At 36.0% G+C, this 26863-nt stretch overlaps 2 protein-coding genes across 2 annotated transcripts in view; one reads left to right on the top strand and one right to left on the bottom strand.

The window, feature by feature from the left end:
• Positions 1-713: 713 nt before the first annotated feature.
• dctn1a (dynactin 1a) lies at positions 714-24646 on the top strand. Its single transcript, XM_077741706.1, has 28 exons — positions 714-776; positions 2586-2780; positions 3907-3988; positions 4071-4115; positions 5934-5965; positions 6785-6922; positions 7861-8058; positions 8122-8326; positions 8392-8470; positions 10148-10307; positions 10372-10476; positions 10551-10742; positions 10808-10924; positions 12907-13059; positions 13124-13284; positions 13352-13520; positions 13601-13669; positions 15070-15282; positions 17144-17305; positions 17383-17514; positions 18286-18411; positions 18472-18614; positions 18674-18834; positions 19333-19451; positions 21020-21215; positions 22456-22529; positions 22606-22695; positions 24165-24646. Exons 1-28 carry the CDS (start codon positions 735-737, stop codon positions 24297-24299), a joined length of 3693 nt encoding a protein of 1230 aa, XP_077597832.1. The 5' UTR covers positions 714-734; the 3' UTR covers positions 24300-24646.
• A 1922-nt stretch (positions 24647-26568) lies between these two features.
• Positions 26569-26863, bottom strand: part of LOC144213629 (uncharacterized) — a 2396-nt gene continuing 2101 nt past the window's right edge. Inside the window, exon 2 of the mRNA XM_077742193.1 lies at positions 26569-26863. This exon is cut by the window's right edge and continues 126 nt beyond it. Within this exon, the coding sequence (XP_077598319.1) occupies positions 26649-26863 (215 nt within the window). The 3' untranslated portion in view covers positions 26569-26648.

Below are 26863 nucleotides of genomic sequence, written 5' to 3'. Positions count from 1 at the left end.
TTTCAGTGTTGAAAATTTCCACGATGAGCTACTCGGCCCTTTCTTTGAAAACATTTGTTTATTTTTTTATTAAAAGGATAAGCTTTTAAAAGCAAAAAAATATTTTTAGGTACTTTATACTTGGAAACTATTGTGTATTTTTCTATTTTTTTTATTTTAACCATGGCTTTGAATAGGAGACATTCTTACACGCCCATGGTAAGTAACTTATGTTAAAAATATATATATATATATAAATATAAAAATCTTATTTAAAATAAAAAATTCAGATACAATTCATTCCCGTCCATGTTACAATTGAATTTAAATTGTTAATAATACATAAATTTGCATTTTTTTGCCTGTTCTTTTATGAAAAACAGTTTTTTTTATATTCCGTTTTCACCCTGAAGGTAATTACAAAGTTTTCTGGTCCTATTTAGTTTTAAATGGACGCCTTTGTTCGAGCTGGGGCAAGTAAAAAAAATATTAAACAGCTTATGGGGTTTACAACATGTGACTGAAATTCCTTATTACATTTATTCTTCTTAACAGAACTAAAAATAAATAAAATATTATGCCATTTAACTCTTCAAATGAATTATTTCATGCAAATGGCTCAAACAGATCATTCCGTTTTCCATTTTTTTGTTTCCAATTTATTCTAAACTGATTATTTATATATTTATTGATATGTCTAATCCTTTATCCTATTTCCCACAATGCATCAGCTGACCAGCCCACTGATAAACAGGATGAGCAGCGGAGGAGTCTTGAATAGTGGAAAACCTATAAAGGTAAATTCATAACACTGCTAGAAAAGGGTTACCTTGACATAAGAGTGTCCCAATATACGAAAAAAATGTGTGAATTAGAACAATTAAAAAGATGTTTTACCATTGTAACACCCTGTTTGTGGTTTTTATTCAGGAATAATTTGTATTTAGTTATTTTATATGGAGAAAAAATGATTTGATATACGAGTAAATTGACATACGAGCCTGGTTCTGAAACACATTAAGGTCGTATCAAAAGTGTTACTACTATATTGCTATCCTTGAGAAAAATGTATACAGTGGTACCTCGAGATACGAGCATAATGTGTTCCGGGACTGAGCTCGTATGTCGATGTACTTGTAACTCAAATGAACATTTCCCATAAGAATGAACTAAAAACAAATGAATTTGTCCCAACATCTGAAAAAAACATTTTTATCTGTTCTAGTTCGCCATCTATTAACAAAGTAACAAATAACTAGTGGTTTAATAGTACTAAAATGTGTGTCATAGTACTAAAATGTGTTTATTAGTACTAAAATGTGTTTAATAGTACTAAAATGTGTTTAATAGTCCTAAAATGTGTTTAGTAGTACTAAAAATTAGTTTAATATTACTAAAATGTGTTTAATAGTACTAAAATGTAGTCGATGGTACTAAAATGTGTTTAATAGTACTAAAATGTGTTTATTAGTACTAAAATGTGTTTAATAGTACTAAAATGTGTTTAATAGTCCTAAAATGTGTTTAGTAGTACTAAAAATTAGTTTAATATTACTAAAATGTGTTTAATAGTACTAAAATGTAGTCGATGGTACTAAAATGTGTTTAATAGTACTAAAATGTGTTTAATAGTACTAAAATGTGTTTAATAGTACTAAAATGTGTTTAATAGTACTAAAATGTGTTTAGTAGTACTAAAAATTAGTTTAATATTACTAAAATGTGTTTAATAGTACTAAAATGTAGTCGATGGTACTAAAATGTGTTTAATAGTACTAAAATGTGTTTAATAGTACTAAAATGTGTTTAATAGTACTAAAATGTGTTTAATAGTACTAAAATGTGTTTAATAGTACTAAAATGTGTTTAATATTACTAAAATGTGTTTAGTAGTACTAAAATGTGTTTAATAGTACTAAAACGTGTTTAATAGTACTAAAATGTGTTCCGTAGTACTTAAATGGGTTTAATAGTACTAAAATGTGTTTCATAGTACTAAAATTAGACTTTTTTTGCATGGCAACGTGCTCGTAACACAACATAAACATATTTAAATGAACTTGATTACGATGCAGACACACTCAAAAATAAATTTAATCTAACCTTACACTAAACTTAATTCCAATTTTGTTTTAAGTTTTGTTACTTTCTATCGGGTTGGTTCTATTGGCCCCGCCTCCACCCTGACCTTAAGATGCAACCTATCGAGGGTTGTTTGCTTTTGTATTCCCTTCAAAATAGTCCGAAAATGATGCACACAAATGTCCTCACAATAGGATAACACAAGACCATTTCCCAACGAGAAGTAGTATATATACTCCTCTCGTATTAGCGAACAAGCTCCACTTTCGCACTGACTAACAGGGAAAAAAAACATGTTAAATTACGTTCTTATAAGCAGCCTTGTATGCTCGTATATGAAAATTTCTCTCATATCTCAAGATAAATATTTGCCTGAAATTATAGTCGTATCTCAAATTGCTCATATGTCAGAGCACTCGTATGTCGAGGTATTACTGTCATGTAAAAATGTGATTCTGGACTTTTTTAATGGTAAAGAGTGGGGAGAAAAAATGAAATGGTTAATGGAAATACTTGCTTCCTAGGTTGGTTCTGTTGTGGAATTGGTGGGAAAAGGACAGAGAGGCACTGTCCAGTATATCGGAGCGACCCTGTTTGCCACCGGCAAATGGGTGGGTGTCGTTCTTAACGAACCCAAAGGCAGGAATGACGGCACCGTGCAGGGGAAACGCTACTTCACCTGCGAGGATAACCATGGCGTATTTGTGCGGAAAACTCAGGTTAGTACAGTTATGTGTAAACTACGGCCCGCGGGCCACATCTGGTCCGCGAGGCCTTTTAATCCGGCCCACCAACATTGTCCAAAAATTTTAGTTTTTTTAATCCCCAAAATGGCGCCATCAGGCAGAAGCCAGTGGCAGTAGCTCTGTCCACTCTTTTTTGTGTTTTACAGCCCTTCTATCTTTTTTTTAATTACATTTGAATATTTCTTAATACATTCCTTTTTACTTTACTTTGTACTTTATACTTTACTTTGTACTTTCTAGTTTATACTTTTTACTTCATACTTTTTACTTTTTATTTTTTACTTTTTATTTTTTACTTTTTACTTTTTACTTTATACTTTTGACTTTATACTTAATACTTTTTACTTTATACTTTATAATTTATACTTTTTACTTTATACTTTTTACTTTTTACTTTTTACTTTTTACTTTTTACTTTATACTTTATACTTTATACTTTATACTTTATACTTTATACTTTATACTTTTTACTTTTTACTTTTTACTTTATACTTTTTACGTTATACTTTTTAATTTATACTTTTTTACTTTATACTTTTTACTTTACTTTGTACTTTTTACTTCATACTTTTTACTTTATACTTTTTGCTTTATACTTTTTACTTTATACTTTATACTTTACTTTGTACTTTTTACTTTACTTTGTACTTTATACTTTTTACTTTATACTTTTTACTTTTTACTTTATACTTTTTACTTTATACTTTATACTTTATACTTTATACTTTATACTTTATACTTTATGCTTTATGCTTTATACTTTATACTTTATACTTTTTACTTTTTACTTTTTACTTTATACTCATTACTTTTTACTTTATATTTTTTACTTTAATGAGTGATGAGTATGTTAATACTTCAGTCCTTTTTTTCTGTTTGTTTCATATGTACTGTTAACGGATGCACTTTTTTATATGTATCCTATCTTGTGCTGACCCCGCCCATCTGTCAATTTTTTAAAGTCAATGGCCGAAAATTTTGCCCATCCCTGGGTTACTAGATAACACCTGAATATAAGACGACCCTTTCTTTTTTTAAGACTCGCGTTTGGGGAAAAAATACTTTTTGAAAACCAAGTTTGATTTTTACACATGTGCAGATTCAGCTGGTCGACGATGACTCCGCCCCAACCTCTCCTGAGACCCCCGAAACGGGTGCTTCCAGGATCCCAAGACAAAAAGGTGACCATTTATCCCGCATTTTCAATTTCAGGGTTTAAAAATAAAATAAACATGATGTTATTTTTTTTTTTTTTTTTTTTAGATATTCCTGAGGCACCTAAAACGTCCAAACAGGTAAGCAGTCGTCATTTAGCGTAAGAGGTTCTAATTACAATCCGAGATTGTTTTTTTTTTTTTTCTCCCAGTCTCAACTATATCAGATAAGCGCTAAAAAGGTAGTCATCTATCTTATTTTTTTCCACTTGCGGGATTTCAAAATGGCAATCTTTTCATAGCCGAACTCCACACTAAGCTTTACATTTTTGGGTTTTTTGTTGGGTGTATTCTGTTTTTTATGTGCATGTTTTGTTGCATTTTTTTGTCAAGACGTGTTTTTGTTACTGCTTCTTCTAACATTTAGCTAGCGTTGACACAATTGCATGACATAGCATGTCAATGTTCTTCACTTTTCAAAACCATTAACTTGTAATACAGTGGTACCTCGAGATACGAGCTTAATGCGTTCTAGGACTGAGCTCGTATGTCGATTTACTCGTAAGTCAAATCAATGTTTCCCATTGAAATGAATTAAAAACAAATTAATCTGTTCTAACCCTCTGAAAAAACACCAAACACAGGATATTAGATTGGAAAAATGTCTTTATTTGGTCTAATTCGCCATCTATTAACAAGGTAACAACTAACTAGTGGTTTAATAGTACTAAAATGTATTTAATGGTACTAAAATGTGTTTAGTAGTACTAAAATGTGTTTAGTAGTACTAAAATGTGTTTATTAGTACTAAAATGGGTGTAGTAGTACTAAAATGGGTGTAGTAGTACTAAAATGGGTTTAGTAGTACTAAAATGGGTTTAATAGTACTAAAATGGGTTTAATAGTACTAAAATGGGTTTAATTGCACTAAAATGGGTTTGATAGTAGTAAAATGTGTTTAATAGTACTAAAATGTGTTTAATAGTACTAAAATGTGTTTAATAGCACTAAAATGTGTTTAATAGCACTAAAATGTGTTTAATAGTACTAAAGTGTTTAATAGTACTAAAGTGTTTAATAGTACTAAAATGTGTTTAATAGTACTAAAAGTTGACTTTTTGCATGGCAACGCGCTCGTAACATAACATAAACAAATTTAAACAAATTTGGATTACAATGCAGACACACTCAAAATTAAGTTAAATCTAACCTTACACTAATATAATTCTAAGTTTGTTTTACATTTTTATACCTTTCTTCTTCCTGGTTGACTCTATTTTGCTCCGCCTCCACACTAACTTTCATATGCAACCTAGCGAGGGTTGTTTGCTTTTGTATTCCTTTCAAAATATTCCGAAAATGATGCACACAAGCCTCCTCACATTAGGATAACGCACGACCACTTGCCAATGAGAAGTAGTATATACTCCTCTCATATTAACGAACAAACTCTGCCATTCGCACTGACTAACGGGGAAAAAACCCTGAAAAATACAACGCCCCGCCCAGTGCTCCTAGAGAGATTACACGAGCCCCTCGTGTCCGCTGTATGCTCATATATCAAAATTTGTCTCATATCTCAAGATAAATATTCACCTGAAGTTTTACTCTTATCTCAAATAGCTCGTATGTCGAGGTATGACTGTATAAACTCCATAATCCGGACTATAAGTCGCACTTTTTTATCGTTTGGGACTCATCCTCAAGTGCGAAATAGCATTCCATAGGTTATAGTTATCAGTAAAACTGCTAAGTTAACAGTAGTAGTTAGCCTGTTTTTTTTACTAGTATTACACTGATGTATGTTTGTTCTTGGTTTCTGATGGACTCCCAAAAGTGTGACTTGTACTCCAGTACGACCTGTTTTTTGTTGTCGTTTTTTTTTTAACTATTCATGTGCAGTATTTGACTTACAATCCGAAAAATATGGCTCTCACTATTTGCTATTGTCGTTGCTAACCCGTGTTCCCACTACTCCAGTCCTCTACCCGTCGTTTGGCCAAGGTGAGATCATGTTCAAAAATTAATTTTTCCATGCGAACAATTCACTTTTTACAAAATAATGGACACGGATTCTCACCTTATTTTTTTTAACAATCCGAAAAACACGGGTGCTTGGTTAAAAAATGGGTTTTTGGGTACTGTATTTTCACGGCTTTAAGGCGCATTGCATTATAAGGCGCACCCTCAATGAATGACATTTTTCCATATATAAGGCGCACTGTATTATAAGGCGCACTGTATTATAAGGCGGACTGTATTATAAGGCGCACTGTATTATAAGGCGCACTGTATTATAAGGCACACTGTATTATAAGGTGCACTGGATTATAAGGCGCACTGTCTATTTTGGAGAAAATTTAAGACTTTTAAGTGCGCCTTATAGTCGTGAAAATACGATAATTGCTATTGACTTCCAGGTATGAAGCACTTACTACTTCACAGTCACCTCTAGAGCCAGCCATTGTTAATGTTTTGGATTTTTTGGTATAAAATCTTGCAGTGGGGGAGGAGCTATATAATGGAAGATTTTGTAAACTAATATGGCATCTGCATATTTAACAGTATTGTTTCAGTTCAGGCGTTTCTGTTTTTTTAATATCCGACTGGTGGTTTTTTTTTTTTTTGGTTTTCTGTTTTTTCCATATATAAGGCGCACTGGATTATAAGGTGCACTGTCTATTTTGGAGAAAATTTAAGACTTTTAAGTGCGCCTTATAGTCGTGAAAATACGACACTTGATTAACTGGTTTAAAGGACGCACAATGGGTGAAATTGTTGGTCCGAGTGAGGAAGATTAAGTTTTCTTCATCGTTTTGACAGGGGTCTCGTGAGAATTTGTCTTCTGGGGATGTGAGTGAAGTGGGACTTGCACCCCACCTGGGTGCGCATTCCATCACCCCTCAGCTTGGGTCAGTCCCAGAGGTTACGGCAATCTCGTCCCCTGTGACTGGAAGCAAGGTGGGTCTTTTAATCGATACATATTACTATTTCTGATAATTTGTGTTTATCCGTTACTATCGTACAAAATGGAGACAACACTGTACATCCGATTAGAATGCAGTTTTGAACAAACAGTTGCAAATTTGTCTAGTATCAAAGTGTCAGGTGTCAAAGTGGCGGCCCGGGGGCCAAATCTGGCTCACCGCATCATTTTGTGTGGCCCGGGAAAGTCAATCATGAGTGCAGACTTTCTGTTTTAGGATCAGTTTTTCTTCAAAAATCCTTTTGTAAAATCTAAAAATATATTTAAAAAATAGCTAAAATAAACATTGTTTTAGATCAGGGGTGTCAGACTCGGGTTGGTTCGTGGGCCATTTTAACTTTAATATGATTTTAGATATAATATTTAGATATTTTTTTTAATAAATGGATTAAAAGAACTGGATTAAAATCCCTCAATATTCAGTTTTTTATAGATCTAAAACAATGTTTATTTTAGCTTTTTAATATATTTTTAGATTTTACAAAATGATTTTTGAACTAAAAACAAAGAAAATATGGATTAACAATAGCAATTATCAATTAAAAGGGGGAAAATTGGGAAATGTAATATACATCTATACTCTTCATAATTTGATTCTAAAACAGAAAGTCAGCACTAATCATTTAACTTTCTCGGGCCGCACAAAATGATGCGGCGGGCCAGATTCAGCCCCCGGGCCGCCACTTTGACACCTGTGTCATAGACGACACATTTGCAATTGTTTGGGCCGCCAATTTGTTTTAGATGTATAAAAAAAAATTAATATTTAGGGTTTTAAATCCAGTTCTTTTAATCCATTTAAAAAAAATCTAAATATTCTATAATATATCTAAAATGGTCTGGCCCACATGAAATCAAATTGACATTAAATCGGCCTGCCAACCAACCTGAGTTTGACACCCTTGTAATCTAGGAGGACGAGTCACTCCGTGCACAGGTCAAGGACCTCGAGGAGAAGCTGGAAACGCTAAAAACCAAGCGGGTGGAGGACAAAGCCAAGCTGAAGGAACTGGAGAAGCATAAGATCCAATTGGAGCAACTTCATGAGTGGAAGACCAAGATGCAGGAGCAGCAAGGCGACCTCCAGAAACAACTGAAAGAAGCCAAAAGGGTAACTTAAATGATGTTAGAATCTCTAGAAAAAAAGGGAAACTTGACTGTTAGTCCTCGTTAGGAAGCACGTGATGCCCAGGAGGCCAAAGACCGCTACATGGAAGAAATGTCGGACACGGCCGACGCTATTGAGATGGCAACTCTGGATAAAGAAATGGCGGAAGAGAGAGCAGAATCACTGCAGGTGGAGGTTGACACGTTGAAGGAGAAAGTGGAAGAGCTCTCAATGGACTTGGAGATCCTCAGACACGACATTTCAGAGAAAGGTCTGTAGCCAAAGCCGAATCGTAGGTTGACGTTCGAGTAAACGTGGTTTTTGTTGTTCTTAAAGGTTCCGATGGGGCTGCGTCCACGTACCATGTGAAACAGCTGGAGGAGCAGAACAGTAAACTTAAGGAGGCCTTAGTCCGGTGAGCCATTCCAAAATTTGAGAAAGGTTTTTTATATTCTACTTTTCAATTTGGAATTATCACTACTACTTACTACTACTACTACTAGTATCACTGCACCACTAATACTATTACTTCTACTACTATCACAGCACCACTAATACTATTACTTCTACTACTATCACAGCACCACTAATACTATTACTTCTACTACTATCACAGCACCACTAATACTATTACTTCTACTGTCACAGCACCACTATTACTATTACTACTACTACTATTACTACTACTCTGACTGCCACCAATTATATTATTACTACTACTATCACTGCACCACTAATACTTATACTACTACTATTACTACTACTATCACTGCACCACTAATACTTATACTACTACTATTACTACTACTATCACTGCCACCACTTATATTATTACTACTACTATCACTGCACCACTAATACTTATACTACTACTATTACTACTACTATCACTGCCACCACTTATATTATTACTTCTACTATCACTGCACCACTAATACTTATACTACTACTATTACTACTACTATCACTGCCACCACTAATACTTATACTACTACTATCACTGCCACCACTAATACTTATACTACTACTATTACTACTACTATCACTGCCACCACTAATACTTTTACTACTACTATCACTGCCACCACTAATACTTTTACTACTACTATTACTACTACTATCACTGCCACCACTAATACTTTTACTACTACTATTACTACTACTATCACTGCCACCACTAATACTTTTACTACTACTATTACTACTACTATCACTGCCACCACTATTACTACTACTATCACTGCCACCACTATTACTACTACTACTACTATCACTGCCACCACTATTACTATTACTACTACTACTATCACTGCCACCACTATTACTATTACTACTACTACTATCACTGCCACCACTATTACTATTACTACTACCATCACTGCCATTACTATTACTACTACTACTACCACTATCACTGCCACCACTATTACTACTACTACTATCACTGCCACCACTATTACTACTACTACTATCACTGCCACCACTATTACTACTACTACTACTATCACTGCCACCACTATTACTACTACTACTACTATCACTGCCACCACTATTACTACTACTACTACTATCACTGCCACCACTATTACTACTACTACTACTATCACTGCCACCACTATTACTACTACTACTATCACTGCCACCACTATTACTACTACTACTATCGCTGCCACCACTATTACTACTACTACTATCACTGCCACCACTAATACTATTTCTACTACTCCCACCACTGCTACCAGTACCACCACTAATACTACTACTACCACCACTGCTACCAGTACCACCACTAATACTACTACTACCACCACTGCTACCAGTACCACCACTAATACTACTACTACCACCACTGCTACCAGTACCACCACTAATACTACTACTACCACCACTGCTACCAGTACCACCACTACTACTACTACTACCACCACTGCTACCAGTACCACCACTACTACTATTACTACTATTACTGCCTTTTAAAATCCAGTGCACCTTAAAAATGAATCAAATTTTAATCTCAACCATTCATTGAAAGTGCACCTTGTAGTGCAGACAGACAATAGAGTACTTGACATAAACGTACTGTGTTCCTCAGGATGCGTGACCTGTCTGCCTCTGAGAAACAGGAGCATGTGAAGCTGCAAAAGCAGATGGAGAAGAAAAACACTGAAATGGAGACCCTCAGGACTCAAAAGGAAAAACTACAGGAGGAGTTCAAGCTGTCTGAAGACACTGTGGACGAACTCAAGGAGCAGGTGAAGCTCACAAACTGATGCCCAAAACTGTTATCACTTGGATGCTCACCATGTTGGTTTTCAGGTGGATGCCGCTCTGGGATCCGAGGAAATGGTCGAGACTCTTACAGAGAGAAACCTCGATTTAGAGGAGAAAGTTCGAGAACTGAGAGAAACTGTTACCGATCTGGTTAGTCTCGACTTTGGGATGTCACTGTCATCCGTCGCCATATTGTGACAACCTATCAAATTTTCCAATATCAGGAGGCGATCAATGAAATGAACGACGAGCTCCAGGAGAACGCCAGGGAGACGGAAATGGAACTCCGCGAGCAAGTGGATTTGAGCGGTGCTAAAGTTCGTGAAGCCGATAAGAGGGTGGAGGCCGCTCAGGAGACGGTGGCTGATTACCAGCAGACCATCAACAAATACCGAGAACTGACCAATAGACTGCAGGTGGGTGCGCCACACAGTAGCCAATGGGTACACGTTCCTGGTCTTGACTTGAATTTGCGCAACAGGAGGCCAACAAAGAGTTAATTACCCAGCAAAACGAAAGCAGCGAACAAGTTCAACAACCTGCCGCCGAGCTGTTTGACTTCAAGATCAAGTTCGCCGAAACCAAGGCGTACGCCAAGGTAGGTGCCGGATGATAATTCCCAAAAGCGTTAGCATATTTTCTCGCATATACGTCGTATTTGTCAGTCCAAAAACTGCTGACCTTAATTTGCCAGATTTCAATTATCACGCTCATGTTTGGGCTACATCACAGGTGTCAAAGTGGCGGCTCAGGGGCCAAATCTGGCCCGCCGAATCATTTTGTGTGGCCCAGGAAAGTAGATCATGAGTGCTGACTTTCTGTTTTAGGATCAAATTAAAATGAAGAGTATCGATGTATGTTAAATTTCCTGATTTTCCCACTATTAAATCAATAATTGCAATTTTTTCATCCATATTTTCTTTGTTTTTAGTTCAAAAATCATTTTGTAAAATCTAAAAATGTTCCGGCCCACATGAAATCGAGTTGACGTTAAAGAATACAACTTATATGCGAGAAAATACAGTATTAGACAAAAATTCCAAATTTGTACTCCCTATTAAAACCATGAATATGGTGGTGAAAATTGTGAATCAGTGGACGGCTTATACGCGAGAAATCGTATTAATTCAACGATTTAAAGGCAATTTTAAGAATACGGCTTATATGCGAGAAAGTTCAGTATTAGACAAAAAATCCAAATGTGTACTCCCTATTAAAACCATGAATATGGAGGTGAAAATTGTGAATCAGGGGGTGGCTTTAACGCGAGAAATCGTAAAAATTCAACGATTTAAAGGCAATTTCAAGAATACAACTTGTATGCGAGAAAATACAGTATCAGACAAAAATTCCAAATTTGTACTCCCTATTAAAACCATGAATATGGTGGTGAAAACTGTGAATCAGGGGTCGGTTTATACGCGAGAAATTGTAAAAATTCAACGATTTAAAGCCGATTTTAAGAATACGGCTTATACGCGGAGGTGGCTTATATGCAAGAAAATACAGTACAGTGTTCCCTCGCTTATCGCGGTTAATGGGGACTGGAACCACCCGCAATAAGTGAATTTCCGTGAAGTAGGAATTCCCCTTCAAAAATGCTTAATTGAATTCCCGAAAAATATATTTATTTTTTTTACCCCCCTGTATACAGTACACCATATAGAATACGGGTAGAGAGAGTGAAATTAATGTTATAACAAAAAAAACTGTAAAATATGTTGTTTCAATGTAATATTTGCATTATTATTATTTTTTTCCCCAAAAAAATCCCCGAAGCTCTGAGTCCGCGATAGCTGAACCGCAAAGTAGCGAGGGAACACTGTATTAGACAAAAACTCGATACTCTATTAAAACCATGAATATGGTGGTGAACATTGTGAATCAGTGGACGGCTTATACGCGAGAAATCATATTAATTCAACGATTTTAAGGCAATTCAATTGGCGCGGCTTATTTGTGGAGGCGGCTAACATGCGAGAAAATACGTTTTTTGCTAAAAAAAATTGCGAAAAGATAGGCAAACAACACTATGTTGGAAGAGTTTACACTTAATCACCAATAAGAGAGCAGATAGGTCGGATTAGGGCTAGGGTGTCAAAAATACGGCCCGCGGGCCTGATCTGGCCCATCTGGTGGTTTGATACGGCCCGGGGAAGAAAGCTGCATTGTATAAAAAAATATGAATTTTCTTTAAAATTTGTAGTTATTTTATTATCCACTAAGGGGTTTTAGTACGTGCAGACAACATGAATTGACATTTATTAATTTTCTTATGTCATTTTCATGTTCATAATATATTGTTCATAATGTAAAAGGAAAATTCTGTTAATAAACATTTTGATAATTTACTCATTCTTTGCACTAATTATTAGTATTAGTGACTAATACAAAGGGGAAAAAGTGGGCTTATTGTTAGTTCTATGTCATTTTGCAATGAGTTTACTGGTCCGGCCCGCTTGATCTCAAATTAAGCTGGATTTGGCCCGCAGACCAAAGGGAGTTTGACACCCCTGGATTAGGGTATGGCAGGGTCTGTACCTCGTCCTAATGCAACCTGTATGGTTCCGTCTCCTCCAGGCCATTGAGATGGAACTGAGGAAAATGGAAGTGGCTCAGCTCAACCAAGAGGTCTCCCTTCTCAAATCCTTTATGCCGGACTCCTTCCTCCGCCATGGTGGCGACCATGACTGCATACTCGTCCTCCTGCTCATCCCTAGGATCATCTGCAAGGTTTGCCACCATTTTAAACAGTCACTGTTCCCCCAAAAGGGTCCTGAACTTGTCCTTTTCGCAGGCGGAGCTCATTAGCAAACAGGCGCAGGAAAAATTTGATCTGAACGGGAATTTGGAACAAGGGACGGCGCTTAAAGGACCAGCTGGAGAACAACGGAGTTTTGCTTCTGGGCTGGTTTATTCTTTGAGTTTACTGCAGGCTACGTTGCATAAATATGAACAGTAAGTCTAAAATTGAGGGTTCGAACCTTAAATAGAAGCTGTGATGTCGTTTCTTGTCTGATTTTAGAGCTTTGAATGATTGTTCGGTGGAAGTTTTCAAGCGGATGGGGACGCTTTACTCTGAAATGAGCTTTCATGAGCGTTCTCTGGATTATTTCATTAACTTGCTCCACAAAGACCAGTTGGATGAGACTGTTCAGGTGGAACCGTTGACTAAGGCGATTAAGTATTACCAGGTAACAAGAATTTGGCATTAACCGGATTTTTTTGTACAGAACAGAACACATTTTTTAGTTGATTTTGTTCTGCTGTCTAGCAATTGTACAGTGTTCATCTAGCAGACCAAAAAGAAGACTGCACAACACAACTGTCTGACCATATTAAGGTATGTTTTTTTATCGCTTAAGGGGAATTGCAATCATTAATAAGGGGAGCAATTGGCCGAGGTTGATAGGTATGTTGACATCTTATTGCAGTGTTAATGTTGCTTACAGTGGGTAATTATAAAATACAGTGGTACCTTGAGATATGAGCTTAATTTGTGCTGGGACTGTGCTCGTATGTTGATTTACTTGTAAGTCAAATGAATGTTTTGCATAGGAATGAACTAAAAACTAATTAATTTGTTCCAAACCATCTGAGAAAAACACCAAAACAGGATATTGGATTGGAAAAACGCATTTGTTCTAATTCGCCATCTATTAACAAAGTCAAAAATAACTAATATTACTAAAAAGTGTTTAATAGTACTAAAATGAGACTTTTTGCATGGCAACGCGCTCGTAACATAACATAAACAAATTTAAATAAACTTGGATAAGGATGCAGACAATCAAAAATTCATTTTATCTAAGTACACTAAACTTAATTATAATTTTGTTTTAAATTTTGATACATTTCTTCGACATGTTCTTATGAGCATCCTTTCACTCTGCTCGTATATCAAAAATTGTCTCGTATCTCAAGATAAACATTTGCCCGAAATTTTACTCGTATCTCAAATTGCGCCTATATCAGGGCACTCATATGTCAAGGTATTAGTGTAGCATTTTAGAGAAAATTAATGAATTTAAAAATGTAACTCATAAGAACCTTCAAGCAGGTTTCTAGATGTCCAGTCCATTTTAGCTACCGTATTTTCACGACTATAAGGCGCACTTAAAAGTCCTAAATTTTCTCCAAAATAGACAGTGGGCCTTATAATCCAGTGCGCCTTATATATGGAGAAAACCAAAAACGAAAAACCACCACTGTCGGATATTAAAAAAAACACAAACGCCTGAATTGAAACAATACTGTTAAATATGCAGTTGCCATCTTAGTTTACAAAATCTTCCATCATATAGCTAGCTCCTCCCCCACTGCAAGATTTTATCCAAAAAAAAATCCAAAACATCAACAATGGCTGGCTCTAGAGGTGACTGTAAAGTAGCGCGTGCTTCATACCTGGAAGTCAATAGCAATTACCGTATTTTCACCCCTATATGGCGCACTTAAAAGTCTGAAATTTTCTCCAAAATAGACAGTGCGCCTTATAATACAGTGCGCCTTATATATAGGAAAAAATGTCATTCATTGAGGGTGCGCCTTATAATGCGGTGCGCCTTATAGTCGGGAAAATACGGTAATCTGATCTGGAAGAAATCGTCAAGCCCCTCCCATTTGAAAATAATTGGACGTTAACTGCGTCAATATTAAGTTCCTTCCTAGCCAAATTACTACAGCAAAGTACTCTAACCTGATACATTTAGAATATGCCACTAATTTTCACCTTGTGACCCTCAGTTTACACAGAGTGCCCTTGATTGCATGGGAGTCGAGGTCAGCCGACTGCAGGCGTTCCTCGGAACGGCTCAGCAGACCTCAACGCCAGCCGTTCTTCTGAAGGACTTGGACACGTCTTGCTCGGACATCAAGCAGTTTTGCAAGAAGATCCGCCGCCGAATGCCTGGAACTGATGGCGTTGGTGCGCCGGCTGCTCTAAGTTTCGGACCGCAGGTAATAAAAGCGAGATGCCAACTCAAAACAAGGATGATTACCATATTTTCTCGCATATAAGCCGTATTTGTAACGGGAAAAAAATGGTGACTAAATCAAGGGTACGGCTTATATGCAGAGTCGGACCCCATTTATTTAAGTATATTAAGTATTTTCTCGTATGTGCAGTAATCCCTCGATATATCGCAAATTAACTACTTGGCATTTTTTTCTGCTATTAGTTATTTAAATTACTACTACTACTACAACTATTACCACCGCTACTACTACAACTATTACCACCACTACTACTACAACTATTACCACCACTACTACTACAACTATTACCACCACTACTACTACAACTATTACCACCACTACTACTACAACTATTACCACCACTACTACTACAACTATTACCACCACTACTACTACAACTATTACCACCACTACTACTACAACTATTACCACCACTACTACTACAACTATTACCACCACCACTACTACTACAACTATTACCACCACTACTACTACAACTATTACCACCACTACTACTACAACTATTACCACCACTACTACTACAACTATTACCACCACTACTACTACAACTATTACCACCACTACTACTACAACTATTACCACCACTACTACTACAACTATTACCACCACTACTACTACAACTATTACCACCACTACTACTACAACTATTACCACCACTACTACTACAACTATTACCACCACTACTACTACTACAACTATTACCACCACTACTACTACAACTATTACCACCACCACTACTACAACTATTACCACCACTACTACTACAACTATTACCACCACTACTACTACAACTATTACCACCACTACTACTACAACTATTACCACCACTACTACTACAACTATTACCACCACTACTACTACAACTATTACCACCACTACTACTACAACTATTACCACCACTACTACTACAACTATTACCACCACTACTACTACAACTATTACCACCACTACTACTACTTCTACTACAACTATTACCACCACTACTACTACTTCTACTACAACTATTACCACCACTACTACTACTTCTACTACAACTATTACCACCACTACTACTACTTCTACTACAACTATTACCACCACTACTACTACTTCTACTACAACTATTACCACCACTACTACTACTTCTACTACAACTATTACCACCACTACTACTACTTCTACTACAACTATTACCACCACTACTACTACTTCTACTACAACTATTACCACCACTACTACTACTTCTACTACAACTATTACCACCACTACTACTACTTCTACTACAACTATTACCACCACTACTACTACTTCTACTACAACTATTACCACCACTACTACTACTTCTACTACAACTATTACCACCACTACTACTACAACTACAACTACAACTTTTACCACTACTACTACTACAACTTTTACCACCACTTCTACTACTACTACAACAACTATTACCACCACTTCTACTACTACTACTACAACTATTACCACCACTACTACTACTACTACAACTATTACCACCACTACTACTACTACTACAACTATTACCACCACTACTACTACTACTACTACTACTACAAGTATTACCACCACCACTACTACTACTACTACTACAAGTATTACCACCACCACTACTACTACTACTACTACTACTACAAGTATTACCACCACCACTACTACTACTACTACTACAAGTATTACCACCACCACTACTACTACTACTCCTACAACTACTACTACATAAAATTAGACAATTTTAAGTCAAGTTTAATGGTACGGCTTATACGTGGAGACGGTAAATATGCAAGAAAATTTGGTAATCAGAAAATGACCACTTGTCCATCAGGTGTCTGAGACCTTGACGGAGTGCAGGCGGCAGCTGACCCGCGTAGTGGCAGTCCTCCAGGAGGTGGCGGCGGCAGGAGCTCAGATGGTGGCGCCACTCAATGAGCAGGAAGGACTGAATGCTCTGAAATTAGAGGATATCGTGTGCAAAGCTGTGGAACAGGTAGGAAACCCTGTCAAATGTTGATGTTTGATTAAGTACTCAAGGTTTAAGAAACTCCTTCTCTAACCCGCACACAGGTTTATGGGGTCCACGGTCTCAATGGCACCGAGTGCTTGCGTCAATCTTGCAGTGCGATCGTTGCTACTATGAACAAGATGGCCACCGCCATGCAGGAAGGAGAGTATGATGCAGACAAGCCGCAAGGAAAGGTATTGTCTATCACATAGGTAAACCGTATTTTTTCGCACCAGAAAAAGTGCAGACCGTATTTTTGGACTATAAGTTGCACCTGAGTTGCACCAGCCAAAGAGGGGGGAAAATAAATATACATATATATTTATATGTATGTATGTATGTATGTATGTATACGTGTGTGTGTGTGTATGTATGTGTGTATATATATATATATATATATATATATATATATATATATATATATATATATATATATATATATATATATATATATATATATATATATATATATATATACACGTGTGTGTATATGTGTGTATATATGTGTATATGTATATATATGTGTATATATATATATATAAATGTGTATATGTATATATGTGTATATAAATGTATGTATATCTATCTATGTGTATATGTGTGTATATGTATATATATATATATATATATATATATATATATATATATATATATATATATATATATATATATATATATATATATATATATATATATGTTTATGTATATGTATGTATGTGTATACTATGTGTATATGTGTATACATGTATATGTTTGTGTATATGTGTATACGTGTATATTTATGCATGTATATGTATGTATATATATGTATATGTATGTATATGTATGTATATATATGTGCGTACATATTATTAAGCAATCCTTAAAATATGAAATTATTTCAATGTTTTTTAAGCGCAAAACTGGAAAAAGGTTCAATTAATTTACTGTTTTTCTTTTTTTTTTGCATCATTCTTGTCCCTTAGAATCCTCCAGTGGAAATGAGAGCATCCACCGTCCGAGCTGAGATGACCGACGCCGAGGGTCTTGGAGTCAAGTTGGAGGATAGAGAAACAGCCATTAAAGAGCTCAAGAAGTCTCTCAAGATCAAGGTGAGGCCAAGGTGGTAAAAACTACTTTGCCCGGAAGTCGTCAAGATCTCAATCTTGCAGGGAGAAGAACTCAGCGAGGCCAACGTTCGTCTGAGTCTGCTGGAAAAGAAGCTGGACACGTCTACAAAAGATGCAGATGAGCGTGTGGAAAAGATCCAGACCAAGCTGGACAAGAACTTAGACTTGCTGAAGAAAAAGGAGAAGTGAGATATCCCGCCAGTCCGTTCGTGCACTCCCTAGCTCACCCGGTTATTTCCCACAGGGAATTTGAGGAGACGATGGATGCTTTGCAAGCCGACATCGACCAGCTGGAAGCGGAGAAAGCTGAGCTGAAACAGAGGATCAATAATCAATCCAAGATGACCATTGAGGGTTTGCGTGGTGCACCTGCTTCCGCTATGGCTTCCCTTGGACCTGCCGGAGGTATGTTGAACTTCGTAATAGAGTGCTAACTCTACTTACAAAATTAAGAGCTTTTTTTTGTAACTTGGATTTTTCATTGTAAGTAGAGCAGTACGTTGTGGTCAAATTCTGTAATTCGGTTTACGACAAAACAAAAAATGACCAAGTAATAATGATCAGTTTCTCACAAAAATATAATTTATTCATGTATTGAAGCATGTGTGTCAAAGTGGCGGCCCGGGGGCCAAATCTGGCCCGCCGCATCATTTTTTGTGGCCCAGGAAAGTAAATCATGAGTGGTGACTTTTTGTTTTAGGATCAAATTAAAATGAAGAGTATAGATGTATATTGAATTTCCTGATTTTCTCCCTTTTATATCAATTATTGTCATTTTTTAATACTTTTTTTTCAAAAATCATTTTGTAGAATCTAAAAATATATTTAAAAAAAAGATGTAGAGGTAGAGGTATGACTACACATGTGACAGCTGTTGTCTGATTTGTATCCTTTTCCCACCAGGTTTACCCTCATCCCTGACTGGACAAATGCAGGTGGTGGACTCGCCACTTCTCCGCCAGCAGATTGAAGTTCAAAGAATGGCCATAAAACGCCTCAAGACGGAAAACATCCGACTTAAGGTATCCTGGACATCTCATTTGTGACATTCCCATACCTGTCAACCTCTGCCGATAACTGCCCTTATAAATGATTAGGATTCTCCGTACAAACCCCCCAAAAAACGTACAAACACCGTACGACGCATGTTTACTCACGGTAACTCATTTCTTACTAGGTGGCTCCTCCATGCTTGCTTCCACGATATTTACTCTATGTATATCTACACACTTCAATTTTAAAAAAAGGAAACGTCTGTATTCTTTTATATTGTATAATAATAATTATAATAGTAGTAATGGTAGTAATAGTAGTAATAGTAGTAGTAGTAGTAGTAATAGTAGTAGTAGTAGTAATAGTAGTAATAGTAGTAATGGTAATAATTGTAGTAGTAGTAATAATAGTTGTAGTAGTAGTAGTAATAGTAGTAATAGTAGTAATGGTAATAATTGTAGTATTAGTAATAATAGTTGTAGTAGTAGTAGTAACAATAGTTGTAGTAATGGTAGTAGTAGCAGTAGTAATAGTAATGGTAGTAGTAGTTATAGTAATGGTAGTAGTAGTTATAGTAATGGTAGTAGTAGTTATAGTAATAATAGTTGTAGTAGTAGTAGTAGTAGTAGTAGTAATAGTTGTAGTAGTAGTAGTAGTAGTAATAGTTGTAGTAGTAGTAGTAATAGTTGTAGTAGTAGTAGTAGTAATAGTTGTAGTAGTAGTAGTAGTAGTAATAGTTGTAGTAGTAGTAGTAGTAGTAATAGTTGTAGTAGTAGTAGTAGTAGTAATAGTTGTAGTAGTAGTAGTAGTAGTAATAGTTGTAGTAGTAGTAGTAGTAGTAATAGTAGTAGTAATAATAGTTGTAGTAGTAGTAATAATAGTTGTAGTAGTAATAGTAGTAGTAATCATAGTAATGATAGTAGTTGTAGTAGTAATCATAGTAATGATAGTAGTTGTAGTAATGATAGAAGCGATTGTAGCGATAGTAATCATAGTAATGATAGTAGTTGTAGTAATGATAGTAGCGATTGTAGCGATAGTAATCATAGTAATGATAGTAATGCACACCTGTCAACCTCTGCCGATAACTGCCCTTATAAAGGATTATGATTCCCCGTACAAATCCCCCAAAAACGTACAAACACCGTACGACGCATGTTTACTGGCGGTAACTCGTTTCTTACTAGGTGGCTCCTCCATGCTTGCTTCCACGATATTTATTTTATGTATATCTACGCATGCGCATGTCTTCCTTTATCTTTTATTGCCATACGCACCGCTAAAAAAATACACACGATTTAGGATAATTTTTGCGGGTATACCGTGACAATAGTAACGAACGATGACAGTAGCGTCGTTGGCTACCAGCTTACGAGACTATCTGGATTTTAGCCAAAACGGTCTTGTTGAGATGGGTTTTCATAAATATTGGTGATTTTTTTTTTTTTTAATTTGTTTTTTCCCCATACTAAAGTCGGTGTACGGCGTACATGATTTGAAATGGTAAAAAAACGTATAAAACATGTATAAAACGTACAATTTGACAGGTATGCATTCCTTCCATTGCCTTGATTCAAGTGAACTTTTTGTCATTTAGGCGGAGAAAATGAGTGCTCAGTTGGCCTCATTGCCCCCACTCTGCCCTGCCAAACTACCCCAGCTGTCCAAGGAGAGCTCCACACCAGTTGAGGGACTCAACACGGGTATTTACCGGCGGACAGACCAGATGTTGACCGCTCTTCTGAAGCTGAGCGCCGGCGTCAAAGTTGTGGACATCACCGGGAAGACACCAGGTGCGTAGATGCGGATTCGGACCCAATTTTATTTTTTTTAACTATTGCATTTTCTCGCATATAAGCCGTATTTGTACTGGGAAAAAATGACTGAATCAAGGGTATGGCTTATATGCGCACAAGACTTAGAGCGTTGCAATACTCTTTTTCACCAGGAGATGTCTGCAAATTATCATTGACTATTTGTTTTTTTTTTCTGTTTTGCAGTAAGAAAACAAGAATTCCTTTTGACATTGACCCGAATAATGTGCTTTTGATTCATAAAGTATTTTAGAAATATGATTTTTTAAAAAGATTTTCCCCTTCAAAGTAACACATTTGTACTCCCTATTAAAGCCATGAATATGGCATGGCCGGATGTTTGGTCGCCCGGACGTTTGGTCGCCCGGACGTTTGGTCGCCCGGACGTTTGGTCGCCCGGACGTTTGGTCGCCCGGACGTTTGGTCGCCCGGACGTTTGGTCGCCCGGACGTTTGGTCGCCCGGACGTTTGGTCGCTTGGACGTTTGGTCGCCCTGATGTTTGGTTGCCCGGACGCTTGGACGTTTGGTCGCCCAGACGCTTGGACGTTTGGTCGCCCGGACGTTTGGTCACTTGGACGTTTGGTCGCCCGGACGTTTGGTCACTTGGACGTTTGGTCGCCCGGACGTTTGGTCGCCAGTCAAACGGTGACAGAGAATAAATACTGTTGAAAACTGCTCTCAACAAGAGTATAATATCTAAATATCTACTGTTGATTCATGCGAGAGAGAGAGGTTAATATCTAAGTACTGTTGAAACCAGCTCTTAAAATTATATTCATGAAAGTTTAATATCTAAATATCTACTGTTGATTCATGAGAGAGCGTTTAATATCTAAATATCTACTGTTAATTAATGAGAGAGAGTTTAATATCAAAGTACTGTTGTAACCAGCTCTCAAAATTATATTTGCAAGAGTTTAATATCTAAATATCTACTACTACTACTACTTTAGATGGTCGTTTTTATCAAACAAATAAAAGTCTTAGTATACTTTGACATTAAAACAAAAGGGAATAATTATTAAAAACGTCCTGCGACCAAACGTCCGAGTACCTGAATATGAGGTACAAATTGTGAAGGCTTATATGAGGGAAATTGTCAAATTCAACCATTTTAAGGGTACGGCTTATACGCCAAGGCGGCTAATATGCGAGAAAATATGATTTAATTTTTTTTTAAAATCATTGTCCATTATTGTTTCCATTCTTGTCCTCTAGTCAGCGCTAGCGCTCAACTGCTGGAGCAGACCGCCCGACTACACAACCTCAGCGAAGCTCTCGTCAAACTCAAGGTGAACAAATTTGGACGAGAACCAATTAGAATTTGAGTCTGAAGCCAAGTTATTTTTTGTTTATTTTTTCCCTCAGGGTGAAGTAGCTGAGCACGTCGTATCTTCTCAACCCGGAGCCAAAGCCGTTTCCGACTTTGCGACCTTCCCGGTCAATTCTTTCGTCAAGGTGATGACCGTGGGGGGAGAGTGGGGATTGCTTGTCAGAATTTTTACATTTTTAACATTTTTTTTTTAAAATGTTTTAATAGTAGGGGTCGGGAACCTTTTTGACAAAGAGAGTCCTAAACAATTCATATTTTCAAACATTATTCCTTGAGAGCCATACTCTCAATTTAAAAGTAAAAATACATGAAAATGTGAACATTTATTATTAATTTCACCAATTTGAAAGTTTTTGAAAAAAAAGTGAATTATTTTGAGAACATTATTTCTCTGTCGCTAATCAATGAGAGATTAAATGCAGAAGAGTCTAATGAAGAAAAATTAGGATTTTAAAAAGGCGCTAGAGATAGTTCCGGCGCCCCATTGGTGCGTCCGGGATTTAGGTCTCTCACCAGCTGTTCCCACATTTTACCACACAGATTCACCCATCAAAAGAGCTTTGGGCAAAGTCTAATGAATCAGTTTCAAGTCGCCATGACAACAACCAAAGTTTTGGAAAAGTCTGATTAATCAGTGACAAGTCGCCATGACAACAACCAAACTTTGGGCAAAGTGATTAATCAGTTTCAAATCTCCATGGCAACGGCTAAACTTTGGGCAAAGTCTGATTAATCAGTGTCAAGTTTCCATAGCAACGACCAAACTTTGGGCAAAGTCTGATTAATCACTGACAAATCGGCATGGCAATGACTAAACTTTGGGCAAAGTCTGATTAATCACTGACAAATCGCCATGACAACGACCAAACTTTAAGCAGAGTCTGGTTAATCAGTTACAAGTCGCCATGACAACGACTAAACTTTAGGCAAAGTCTGGTTAATCAGTGACAAATCGCCATGACAACGGCCGAACTTTGGGCAAAGTCTGATTGATCAGTGACAAGTCTCCATGGCAATGACCAAACTTTTGAAAAAGTCTGATTAATCAGTGACAAGTCGCCATGACAACAACCAAAATTTGGGCAAAGTCTGATTAATCAGTGACAAGTCTCCATGGCAATGACCAAAATTTGGGCAAAGTCTGATTAACCAGTGACAAGTCGCCATGACAACGACCAAACTTTGGGCATGGTCTGATTAATCAGTTGCAAGTCGCTATGGCAACGGCCAAACTTTTGAAAAAGTCTGATTAATCAGTGACAAGTCGCCATGACAACAACCAAACTTTGGGCAAAGTCTGATTAAATCAATCAGTTACAAGTCGTCATGACAACGACTAAACTTTAGGCAAAGTCTGGTTAATCAGTGACAAGTCGCCATGACAACAACCAAACTTTTGAAAAAGTCTGATTAATCAATGTCAAGTCTCCATGACAACAACCAAACCCAAATTTCTTATGACAAAGATGTTTTTATACTTACAAAAACTGATATAATATGAACAAACAATTGCTAAGCGACTTTGTCATCTTATCTTAATGTTATCTTACAATAATGACAAACTTAACATAAATGATTGGTTCTCTGGTTGCAGGCAAAAGAGAAGAATGAAGGGACAGTGTTTGTAGGCCGGGTTGCCGTTCCTTGTGCTCGTGGACAAGAACAAGTTCATCGTTTAATTCTGTCGCAGCAACAACTGCAACATGTGCATTGCCTTCTCATGGGGTGAGACTGCATATTAATTAATATTTACCCGTCGTCCAATTTCATTTTTTTTGCTATTTTTAAAAGAATGAAGGAGTCTAAGACATTGAAGAAGTGATGTTTTCAAATATTTTGTTTCAATTTAATTGTCCAAAGTCTCAAAATTTGCGTTTTGTTTTGGTTTAAGTGAAATTTAAACTAAAAATTGACTCAAATATTGGCAAAATTATTCACTTCTTGAATAGTCAAATTCAATTTCCAGGGAAAATGGAGTTATTTATACTGTACTTACACCAAATACACTTCTTTTTATGTATTATTCATCTAATAAATGCAACTACATATTAATAAAATCACTTGATTGGTTCGTAATGACTGATTTTCATTTTTTTATGATGGTTGCTGTTTAAATAGAACAACCAGACTAATTATTAATATTTTATTATTGTTTTTCAAGATGAAATTAGACAAGACAGTTATTTATGAATTTGCTGTGTTTATTTTTTTAAGCGAATTTAAGAAACAAAGATTCATTTATTTACACAAAGTGGAACAGGAAAGGTTAGATGGATTTTTTGGCACATTTTTTTGGTTTGTAAACTTTTATTTTGCGCTTTATCTAAATGGGGGAATTGCGATAAAAAAACAGTTGTCCACCAAGTTTTTTTTTCCAGATTTTTGGATACTTTTTTTGCATGAGATGGAGAATGTACAATGGATGTCACGAATAAGGTAAGGAAAAAAAGCCTTATGAAACGGTCGTTTTTTTTCTAGAAAAACGACATAGTATAGTAAGGCTTTTTCGAGAAAAACGACATCGTATAGTAAGGCTTTATTTTCACGAAAAACGACATATTATAGTAAGGCTATCCCCCCGAAAAACGACATAGTATAGTACTGCTTTTTTTCTAGAAAAAAGACATAGTATCGTAAGGTTTTTTTTTCTAGAAAAAGACATAGTAGGTCTTTTTTCTAGAAAAACGACAGTATAGCAAGGCTTTTTCCTAGAAAAAATGACATTATAGTTAGGCTTTTTTTACCCGAAAAACGACAATGTATAGTAAGGCTTTTTTTTCTAGAAAACGGCATAGTACAGTAAAGCTTTCTCCCCCCAAAAAATGACATAGTATATAGTAAGGCTTTTTTTCCTGGAAAATTGACACGGTATAGTAAGGGTTTTTTTTTCTAGAAAAACGACATAGTATAGTAAGATTTTTTTTTTGTTGAGAAAAACGACATAGTATAGTAAGGCTTTTATTTTTAAAAAAAATGATAATATTGTAAGGCTTTTATTTCTTTCTAGAAAAACGACATAGTATAGTAAGGTTTTTTGTCCTAGAAAACTGACATGGTATAGTAAGGCTTTTTTTTCTAGAAAAACGACGTAGTATAGTAAGGCTTTTTTTCTGGAAAAATGATAATATAGTAAGGCTTTTATTTCTTTCTAGATAAATGACATAGTATAGTAAGGCTTTTTGTCCTAGAAAATCGACATATAATAGTAAGGCTTTTTTTAAATAGAAAAACGACATAGTATAGTAAGGCTTTTTTCTAGAAAAAGGACAGTATAGTGAGGCTTTTTCAAGCCGAAAAACGACATAGTATAGTAAGGCTTTTTAAGACAAAAAACGATATAATATAGTAAGGCTTTTTTTTTTTAGAAAACTGACATAGTATACTAAGGCTTTTTTTTTTAGAAAACCGACATAGTATAGTAAGGCTTTTTTTTTTTATTTATAGAAAACCGACATAGTATAGTAAGGCTTTTTTTAAATAGAAAAACAACATAGTATAGTAAGGCTATTTCAAGCCAAAAAACGACATAGTATAGTAAGACTTTTTTAAGCCAAAAAAAACGACATAGTATAGTGAGGCTTTTTAAGACAAAAAACGACATAGTATAGTAAGGCTTTTTAAGACAAAAAAACGACATAGTATAGTACAGCTTTTTTATTTTTTATAGAAAACCGACATAGTTTAGTAAGGCTTTTTTTTAAAAACAAAAACGACATAGTATAGTAAGGCTTTGTTTCCTCGAAAAATGACATACTATAGTAAGGTATTACCAAAGTTACATGGACAAGTGTAATACTGAATAATAAAAACAAGAAGTACAAATTGCGTTGTCTTTAATTGAAAAAGCAAAGCATGAATAATGCAAATAATCCACATAAAAAACTTGAATTTGACACCAGAAACACATTAAAAATAAGCGATTTAGCTCTTATTTAGAAATAAATATTGCTGTAAATGTATCAAAAAGGGTCTAAATGTTCACACCATATTTGTTTTTTTAAACCCAGTTTTACAAATGGCGCCCCATAAAAGTTAACATATTTGTCTTGTTTTACATTGACATTTTTTTTATTTATAGTCACTTTTCAGAAGAAAGGTGTTTGTACAAAGCAGTACGACCAAAAAAATCCTTTCCGTGCAAGTAGGAAAAATCCCGAATCACGCCCGGAAACGAGTAAGCGCTCAGTGGAGGCCGTAGCGGGAAAACCGGCATCAAACCGGACGCCACGTAAGGCGAAACCATGCCGGTGGCGTTCGGGGACGTGTAGGCGAGACATAAAGGGTTGAGACTCA

This window comes from Stigmatopora nigra, chromosome 20 (genome assembly GCF_051989575.1).
Source record: "Stigmatopora nigra isolate UIUO_SnigA chromosome 20, RoL_Snig_1.1, whole genome shotgun sequence".
In the NCBI taxonomy this organism is placed as follows: Eukaryota; Metazoa; Chordata; class Actinopteri; order Syngnathiformes; family Syngnathidae; genus Stigmatopora; species Stigmatopora nigra.
The sequence above is the reverse complement of the archived record's forward strand: the minus strand, read 5'-3'. Positions and strand labels throughout refer to the sequence as shown.